At 35.9% G+C, this 10,579-nt stretch overlaps 1 protein-coding gene across 1 annotated transcript; it reads right to left on the reverse strand.

The window, feature by feature from the left end:
- Positions 1–2,177: 2,177 nt before the first annotated feature.
- Positions 2,178–4,927, reverse strand: LOC122316246. The gene is made up of 5 exons (XM_043132776.1): positions 3,964–4,927; positions 3,668–3,808; positions 3,348–3,552; positions 3,076–3,266; positions 2,178–2,212 (listed from the first exon to the last, which is right to left on the reverse strand). The coding sequence occupies exons 1-5, from the start codon at positions 4,925–4,927 to the stop codon at positions 2,178–2,180; spliced, it is 1,536 nt and encodes a 511-aa protein (XP_042988710.1).
- Between the last annotated feature and the right edge of the window lie 5,652 nt (positions 4,928–10,579).

Consider the following 10,579-nt stretch of genomic DNA (forward strand, 5'->3'; position numbering starts at 1 on the left):
ATTTGATAATAAAATTCATGATTAAACATGACATAACTTCCGCATATATCTCTCTTGGAAATAATATAATAGTCCAAAAAAATTGTCTAACAAAATAAGCAGACCAATAAGTGGGTCTTTAATTTTAAGTAAAGCATAATTTAAATTTTGTGAATTATACAATGTAGTATTGAATTGAGAAATGCTTGTTCTACAAAGGGATTCTTAAAAAAAATTTATAAAGTAATATGATTTGATATAATACGTTAGATTATAAAATGTTATTTATGTAAAATATATATGATGTATCACATTAAATCAAGTCAGTTTAGAGCATTGTCATTGGATTGGCCATATACATCTTCAAGTTTTAGCTAATATCATATGAATTTGCATTTGTTTATTCCATTTAAATTAAATCCCCACAATGAAGTCTAAAGAAATGTGGATCCAAATTTCCTCTTTAGGTTTCCTTCATAGAGATGATGGTATTGCCTGTTGAGTGCAGTTTCTTTACGTGGAGGACTGTGATGCGAGTAAAGTTTTAGGATTTAAATGCATAAATTGTTTCTAGTGGAGTTTGAAGATATCTATGACAAAGAACGTGTTCTTTGAGAAGGGCCATAGTTGTTTGATAAGCACACTATCTTAATGAAGGAAGTGGACGGTGGTCTACAGGTCCATTAGCTTCAACTTACAGAAGCTTTGTTCTAGGTTCATCTTCTTGATCTTTCCTTTCGGGTTAGGAATGAGTTTGTGGGACACTTAGTGGGAAACAAAATTGGTATAGTAGAGGTGGTGGATCTTGATAAGGACAAAATTGTATGGGGAGAATACATGCATGTTCGCATTGCTATAAATGTGCAAAATCCTTTGTTAAGAGGTACCAAAATTAACATTGGAATAGGCACAACTTTTTGGGTCCTATTTTCATATGAAAGGTTGCAAAATTTCTGTTATAAGTGCAGTTGATTGGGCCATGCTGATAAAGATTATATGTTTGCAAATCAATCTTGTAATATGTATGTCAATACATTTCTTTCTTTTCTTTATGCTTACTAATGTGTTTAAGTGTTGAAGGTCCTGTGGCTCGATCTGGTTCCCTGAAGCTTTAAGTCAGCATTAAACAGGCACGTGAGAAGCATGTGTCGTGCAATCTGAAGAGATGATCTGAGCCGCTGGGTGTGAGACACGTGTCGCAAATCTGTTGCATCATATATATACTCACTTATGTGTTGTAACCCTAATGGCAGACTTATTTGTATCGGCTAAAATCAGAGAGGCAAAGAGGGAGAGAAAGGGGTGATTGCTCTAGGGTTTTTTCTAGGGCTTGCTCTTAAGTGAGAAATCCGTACGATTTCTATGTGAGAAATGAGAGGGTTTTGTATCACCATGAACTGAGACTTCTCTGTGATTCATTGGTTTATCAATAAAGATCTCTGAGGTCATTCCTGCCGTGGATGTAGACCATTAGGGTCGAACCACGTATCTTGGTGTATTCTTTCTATGTTTTAGTTATTTTTCTTATTTCATTGTTCATGCTTATTTCCTTGCTAATTTTCTGGTATATTTGTTCTCGGTTTATTTTGTTGATTCGTACTTATATTGGATCTGGAAGGTGTTGTATATTCTTGTATAGATCTGTGTTGGTATTATGCTGGTTTTGTGAACATAGCTGATAATATTGTGACTACTGTGAATCTTGAGCATTTCGGTTTTGAGTCAAGAAACAGAAATATAATTGTTGAGTTTCAGAACCGAAACATATAAAGATTTGTTATCTGTTTTGAATTTCTTTATTAATAAAATCTTGGATATTTTATAACTATAAAACACAAGTTTTATAACAATTGGTATCTAGAGTCTAGGTTCATGGGGACCATGAGGTTTGATATAGAGAAATTTACTGGTGAAAATGATTTTGGCCTATGGAGAATCAAGATGAGAGCACTGCTAGTCCAACATGGACTGCAGGATGCTCTCCTATGTGAGAAACAGAAGGGCTCTTCCTTGAAAGAGGAAGATAAGGGGCTTGTCCAGAAGGACATTCTCCAGAAAGCCCATAGTGCCCTAATCCTCTCTCTTGGGGATAAAGTCCTGAGAGAGATGGCTGCAGGCATTTAGCTGAAATTAGAAAACCTATATATGACAAAGTCTTTAGCAAATAGATTACACAAGAAAAAAAAAACTATATACCTTCAAGATGACCCCTGGGACTCCAATAGGACAGCACCTAGATGCGTTCAACAAAATCATATTAGACTTAGCTAATATAGACATTAAGGTGGAGGATGAGGATCAGGCCATCCTCTTGATGAGTTCTTTGGACTCATCATACATAAGTCTAAAAGAAACCATGATGTATGGTAGGGACTCTTTGACACTTGATGAAGTACAATCTGTACTTCATACAAGGGAACTTCAAAAGTAGGGGAGATACCAAACAGAATCATGGGGAAGGCTTGTCTGTTAGGGCTAGAACAGAAAAGAGAGAAAGGAAGGGCAAAATGAAAATAAGAGATATAGGTCTAAGTCAAAGGGGAAACAATTCAAATGTTTCCACTGTCACAAGGAAGGGCATTTTAAGAAAGATTGCCCTGATAGGAAAAATAATTCTGGAAATAAAACCAAAGAGGCAGGGGATGCCTCTGTGGTTTTAGAAGGGTATGAGAGTGCTGAGGTACTCACAATGAGTAAGGTTGATTAAAAAACAGAGTGGATAATGGACTCTGGATCAAAGTTTTGAATACCGTACCGGAAGTCGTACCGGTCAAGGCACTGGAACGAAATATTTTGGTACCGGTACCGTTTCGTGTACCGTTTCGGAATAATATTTCGGTACCGATACCTTTTCGTGCACCGTTTCGGAATAGTTTATACCTGAATAAATTATATATATATAAGCATTAACTGTATTCCAAAATAATAACAAAATAAGTCATAAACTCAATACTTCTCAATACAAGTCTTAAGTTTTAAGTTACAAACTAAATAAGTTCTTAATCCAACTATTAAAATAAAATCACTCATCCTCATCAAAAAGACAATAAGGATCAAGATTCGACATGTTAATCAAAATATTTTCATCAATGTCACCACCATCATCAACATCAACACCAACATTATCAACGTCTTCCTCATTTAGTGAGATTAATGGCTCCTCAATACTTGCCCAATCCAAATCTTCTCCATCAAGAAACTCAGATTCTTCACTCACCCATTCTTCCATCAAGCCAATATTTTCAAGATTGATTGGATTTAAAGCATCTCTTCCCTTTTTTATGCTCCTGTCAAAATAAAATCAAATATAATTGAAAATATTATATATATTTTCAAAAGTGAAAGACATTAATATTAAAAAAATTTACCTCTCTCGCAGCTTCAAGTTATAACGAACAAATACTAAGTCATTCAAACGTTTATGTACTAATCTATTTCTCTTCTTCGAATGAATAAAATCAAATGTACTCCAGTTTCTCTCACATCCAGTTGCACTACAACATTGACTTAGTACTCGAATAGCAAACCTTTGAAGCGTTGGAACCTCGCAACCAAATTGGGTCCACCATGCAACTATAACAATAATGCAATTATAAATTATTAATTAAATGCAAGTAAAATAAAATAAGATAAAATTTAAAGTACAAAGTCATAGTATTTAACAAATGATATTAATAAATGATAATACCTGGATTAAGCTTATCACGCTGGCGGATTGCTAAAGCATGTCCAAACTCACCTACTGCATTATTATACGAGTCAAGTTCTTCAATGATCTTTTCTTGATCATCAGGATCAAGTGCCATCTTCATAACACAACTGCTGAAGCCTTTTACAACATCATTTTTTTTTTTAAGCTGGGGCTATAGAAGATTCTAGGGTTAAGAAGACAACCCGCCGCATGTAATGGACTGTGAAGCTGCTTATCCCATCTAGAATCAATGATCCTGGTGAATGGACTGAATATACTAACTTTGTTATTACATCTTGCTTTTATGTTCTCTTTGGCTCTTTCCATTGCATCATACAAGTATCCCATTGCAGGCTTCTCATCCCCGTCAACAAGTCGTAGAACACGAACCAAAGGCTCACTAATTTTAACAATAAATTGACATTGAGCCCAAAACTCTTTATCTTCTAAAACAATCCCAGCTATCTCTTTCCCTATGATACTTTTAGAATGGCTTGATGCAATCCATTTATCACAAGTAAATATTTGTCTCAGTTCTTTCTTAAACAAGAGCAACCATTGGATACTTAAAAAATTTGTCGCAAACCTTGTAATTGCAGGACGACACAAATCATGACCTTTGGTGAACTCTTGTCTCATCAATGCCAAAACCCAACCATGGTTATAGATGAACTTTGTTATCTTTTTTGCCTTTTTTATAGTATCATCAATAAGGGGAAAATATCTTGGATTAGAAAAATTCTCCAACATCAAGTCTATGCAATGAGCTGCACAAGGGGACCAATAGAAAGAGCCATACTTCTGCTGTAACTTTTTTCCTGCAGCTTTATAACTTGCATCATTGTCCGTTATGAACTGCACAAGATTCTCAGCTCCAATTTCTTGAACAACCTCATCAAAGATATTAAACAATGTTTCAGCATCTTTTCTAAGGCCAGATGTATCAACAGACTTCAAGAACATTGTACCTTTCGGAAAATAAACTAAAAAGTTGATTATTGATTGTTGCTTCTGATTTGTCCAACCACCTGCCATTAGTGTACAACCGGTGTCATTCCAAACCTTCTTAATTTGTTGCAAATAATCTTGAACCTCATTCATAGCCATCTTTAACAAATTTCCTCTCAACTCATATAAAGAAGGGCCCTTAAATCCTGGCCTGATAGCAGTCATGGCATCGATAGCTGGTTGATAAAACTTGGATTGAGCCGCATTGAAAGGCAGATTAGAATCATACCACCAGCGTGCTACAGCCATCTTTGCTTGTACAAGCATCTCATTTGAACACATTGAACTCTTAATTGAAGGTTGGGCCCCAGGAGTTGTTCTTGGAGCAAAAAATCTACTCAATCCCCCCACTGACTTTCCAGTTCCAGATTCTCCTGACTACCCCTTACCTTTTGAAAGCTGAGATTGTCCCTCCATACTATTACTATCATCAGATGTTAAATCTATATCACCTCCAATCTCTGAGCTTATTTTTCTTTTCTTCTCTTTGCTTCTTTTCATTTCATCAAGCAACTCCTTCATTTGCCATTTTACATCTTCAGAGACCTTTTTACATGCCTCTACATTGCCTCGAATCCCAGCTAGATGATACTTCAATCGAGTGATCCCGCCACCTCTAATTACTTTATTACAGTATAAACATTTAGTATTATTTCTTGCCCCTGGCACTGCACATGCATGGGCCCATGCTGGATCTTCTGATCTTACAGGAGCAAGTGTTGTAGATGTAGCACCGGTTGATTGACAACTAGACATTTTTATACTCCTATAAAACAACCTCATAATTCAACACTTATTCAAATTTAAGTGTTCAACACTTAATAGATTGAAACTTAACATAATTTATCAAATGGATTAAAAAATACTGCTGTCATTTGTAAATTAATTAGCCTCAATAAATTCAAGTTTCTATACATGCATGCATGCGTATATATATATAGAGAGAGAGAGAGAGATCCAACCTTTTCAAAGTCTAAGCTCCCTTCACAAACTATGCTGATAGAAGAAACGCTAGGATCATGACTGTGATCATGAGAGTGGTGATGATCATGATTTCTGCATATGAATACCAATATAACTGTTATAACTCATAGATTTATATAGTTGTAAAACCTAAAGAGTAACAATAATCTTTTTTTTTTGTTATTTGATATTTAAATAACAAAATTAAACCTACTCTTTTTGTTTGTCTGCTGTAGTTTAGTCAACTATAATATCTGCTTTCTTTTTTTAACACGTACAGAGCTTTTCCTAAACATTCTTTTATATATTGGCATTGCATACAAATATAAAATAGGCTAGCTTGATCCATCAGAGATATTAACGATTAATTTTAGAAATAAATTTAATATTTAAATTATATTTTATAAGAATAATGTTAGATATAAATTATAATTCTAACACATGTAAATTTTGCACTCTTTTTTTTAAAAAGCTTTGTCATTAAAAAATAATTTGTTTTTAAATATCAAATTTATATACTTATTGCTAATTCTTATTGCTAAATCATGAAATATTATTTTTTTATTTCTTATAAAGATTAAAAAAAAATTCAAGAAGTTAAAACTTGAAAAAAGAAATGTAAAATACCTTCATCATCAAATCCGAATGGCCAACCAAAACAATAGCAAATCAGCAAGTAAAATGGGACAAGCAAACTAGCAAGTGTACTGCATGCCAAGAAGAGAAGGAGAAAAAAAAATTACAGTGCCGGCAACAAGATCAGATCATCAGAGAAGAGAAAAAAAAATAAATAAGAGAAATAGGCCAAAATATAAAAAACAACTAATCAATTTAATGAGTAGTAATTATTAATTTATTATCTTTTTATCTATGCTATTGCTACCTGTAATGGAGAATTAGAGATGATGCAGATGGACTCCAGGAGGACGGGCTGCAGCTGCACGGCGCAAAGGAGAAGGCAATTCACGGGGAAGAGGAGAGGAATCAGTAAAGACTAAAAGTAAAAGCAACTAAAAGTAAACCTAAATGCCTAAATGACATAAATAACCTTGACCTTTCACATAAATTAAAAAATTGCCATAATAACAAAACCGGCTGAAACTTTCTTCAGAAATTCAAAATTGTGTACTGGCCGAAACACATATTTCGGCCGAAATCCAGAATACCGGCCGGTACAGTCCCGTACCGGCTGGTACACCCGGTATTTTGACCGGTACGAAATACATATTTTTTTGTACCGGTCTAGATACCGGTACGGCTGGTACGGTACGATATCAAAAACACTGCTCTGGATGCTCTTTTCATATGTGTCCAGTAAGGGAGTGGTTTGAGACATTCTTTGAACAAGAAGGGGGATATGTAATTCTAGGTAACAATAAAGCCTGCAAAGTCATGGGAATAGGGTCAGTTAGACTTAAAATGCATGATGGAATTGAAAAGGTTTTGAGTGAGGTCAGATTCATACCTGAATTAAAGAGAAATTTAATTTCTCTTGGTATGCTTGACTTGGCAGGTTATTATTTCAAATCTGAGGCAGGGGTACTTAGGATTACTAAAGGTTCCCTAGTTATCATGAAAGGAGAAATAAAAAAATGGGTTATATACACTACTTGGAAAAACAATAGTTGGGGAAGCATCCCCAACTCAAAACATAGTAGAGAACAAAGCTGTACTATGGCATAGGAGGCTTGGGCATGTAAGTCAAGGGGGCCTTTTAGAATTACAAAAACAAGGGCTGCTGAGTGATCCAAACCTAGGAAATTTTCCTTTGTGTGAAGATTGTATTTATGGAAAGGCAAAAAGAGTTAGTTTTAAGTCAGCAACCCACAACACTAAGCAAACCCTAGATTATGTTCATTCTGACCTATGGGGACCAGCAAGAGTAAATTCACATGGTGGAGGGAGTTATTTTCTCTCTTTAGTGGATGACTACTCTAGGAAGGTTTGGATTTACATCCTTAAAAACAAGAGTGACACCTTTGAAAAGTTCAAGGAGTGGAAGACCCTTGTGGAAAACCAAGTAGGTAGAAAACTCAAGATCTTAAGGACTGACAATGGTTTAGAGTTTCTCTCAAATGAGTTTAACATGTACTATCAAAAGGAAGGAATTCTTAGACATAAGACAGTGAGGGAAACCCCACAACAAAATGGCTTAGCTGAAAGAATGAATAGAGCCATCTTAGAAAAGGTAACGTGCATGTTGTCAAACTTAGGGCTGCCCAAAACATTTTGGGCAGAAGCTGCCACTACTGCTGTACATCTTATTAATAAGTGTCCTTCATCTGCCATAGGTTTTAAAACTCCTCATGAGTTATGGTTTGGAAAACCTCCAAAGTATGACTACGTAAGAGTTTTTGGGTGTGTTGCTTATGCACATTCAAAAACTGACAAGTTAGAACCTAGGACACTTAAGCACTTAAGTGCATCTTCATAGGGTATCTTGAAGGTGTTAAGGGATACAAGTTGTGGGTAGATGGACCAAGAAGATACAATAGCATAGTGAGCAGGGATGTGATACAATAGCATAGTGAGTAGGGATGTGAATTTCAATGAGTCACAAATGGCTCGGGTACAGGGAGAAAGGGTAGACCAAGAAACTGTTAAGTCCCCAAGAGGATCTCAGATTGAGGTGGAGCAAGTAAATGTCCAATCTGAACCTAAAATTGGGGAAAGTAGTCACCCTGAGGAAGAGTACTCAGGGGACATGGTTCAAGGTGGAGCTAACTCCTATAATCTAGTAAGAGATAGGCAAAAGAGAGTCATTAAACCTCCTATAAGGTATGGTCAAACTGATTTAACTATGTATGCCTTAACAATAGCTGATGAGGTAGTTTATCAGGAACCTAAAACTTATAAAGAGGCAATGGCTAGCAAGGATTCCTCCAAATGGATCCTTACTATGCATGAGGAAATGGAATTTCTAAATAAAAATAAAACCTGGGTTTTAGTGCCTAAACCTAGAGGGGTTAAGCTTGTTGGATCCAAGTGGATCTATAAGAAAAAGGAAAGCATGCTAGGGGAAGAAGGGACCAGGTATAAGACTAGATTAGTAGCCAAAGGTTTTACACAGAGGGAAGGAATTGATTTCAATGAAATCTTCTCCCCTGTGGTTAAACACAGCTCCATTAGGCTACTGCTAGCTTATACAGCTTTTGAAAACTTGCATCTAGAACGGTTAGATGTTAAAACTGCTTTTCTGCATGGAGAACTTGAAGAAGAAATTTATATGCAGCCTCCTGAAGGTTTTACCAAAGAAATTAAAAATAATCAAGTGTGTCTTCTTAAAAAATCTTTATATGGTCTCAAACAATCACCTAGACAGTGGTATAAGAGATTTGATACACACATGATTAATAATGATTTTAAAAGAAGCTGCTATGATAGTTGTGTCTATTACAAGGAAGAAAAGGGAATATTTGTTTATCTCCTATTGTATGTTGATGACATGCTGGTAGCTTGTAAGGACATTGTTTTAATTGATCAAGTTAAAAGCATGCTAAAATCAGAATTTGAAATGAAGGAATTGGGTCCTGCTAAGAAAATTCTAGGAATGGAAATTGAAAGAGATAGGAATGCTGGTTTGCTTTACTTATCTCAGAAAAATTACATTTCTAAAATTCTCAATAGATTTGGTATGGAACATGTTAAGCATGTAGCTACACCCTTAGGACAACATTTCAAATTGTCTTTAGATCAAGCTCCTAAAACAGACTCTGATATTAGTTTTATGCAACAAATCCCTTATGCTAGCATGGTGGGAAGTATAATGTATGCAATGGTCTGTTCTAGGCCTGATCTAACCTATGCAGTGAGTGTAGTTAGTAGATTTATGGGTAACTCAGGAAAAACCCACTGGCAGGCCATTAAATGGGTATTAAGATACCTGGTTGGCACTACTAACTTGGGTCTCACCTTTGGGAACAATGTGAAAGAGGGTTGTGAATTGGCTGGTTTTGTAGACTCTGATTTTGCTAGGAGCATAGATACTAGGAAGTCATTAACTGATTATGTATTTACTGCTTTTGGGGGGGCTATTAGCTAGAAATCACACTTACAATCTGTAGTGGCATTGTCCACCACAGAAGCAGAATATATAGCATTGACAGAAGCTATTAAAGAGGCCATATGGTTAAAAGGGATTGCAAGTGAATTAAATATTTTCAGTGGTAACATCATAGTGCATTGTGATAATCAAAGCACACTTCACTTAGCTAAAAACCAAGTTTTTCATGAGAGGTCTAAACACATGGATATACGGCTTCACTTTGTAAGAGATGTTATAGAATCCAAAGTAGTAGGTGTGGAAAAGGTCTCAACTGAGGATAACCCCTCAGATATGATGACCAAGTCTATCCCATGGTCCAAGTTCAGACACTGTCTGAGCTTAGTAGGTATGGAGTCAAGAGTCAGTCCTCATTAGGGGGACAGTGCAGGAATGAGCCAATGATGAGGGTCATTATAAACACCAAGCAAGTAAATGTTTTGCCAAGGTGGAGATTTGTAATATGTATGTCAATACATTTTCTTCTTTTCTCTATGCTTACTAATGTGTTTAAGTGTTGAAGGTCCTGTGGCTCGATTTGGTTCCCTGAAGCTTTAATTCAGCATTAAACAGGCACGTGAGAAGCATGTGCCGTGCAATCTGAAGAGATGATCTGAGCCGTTGGGTGTGAGACACGTGTCGCAGATCTATTGCATCATATATATACTCACTTATGTGTTGTAACCCTAATGGCAGACTTATTTGTATTGGCTGAAATCAGAGAGGCAGAGAAGAAGAGAAATGGGTGATTGTTCTAGGGTTTTTTCTAGGGCTTGCTCTTGAGTGAGAAATATGTGTGATTTTTATGTGAGAAATGAGAGGGTTTTGTATCACCATGAACTGAGGTTTCTCTGTGATTTATTGGTTTATCAATAAAGATCTCTGAGGCCATTCCT

This window comes from Carya illinoinensis, chromosome 7 (assembly GCF_018687715.1).
Source record: "Carya illinoinensis cultivar Pawnee chromosome 7, C.illinoinensisPawnee_v1, whole genome shotgun sequence".
NCBI classification, from domain to species: domain Eukaryota; kingdom Viridiplantae; phylum Streptophyta; class Magnoliopsida; order Fagales; family Juglandaceae; genus Carya; species Carya illinoinensis.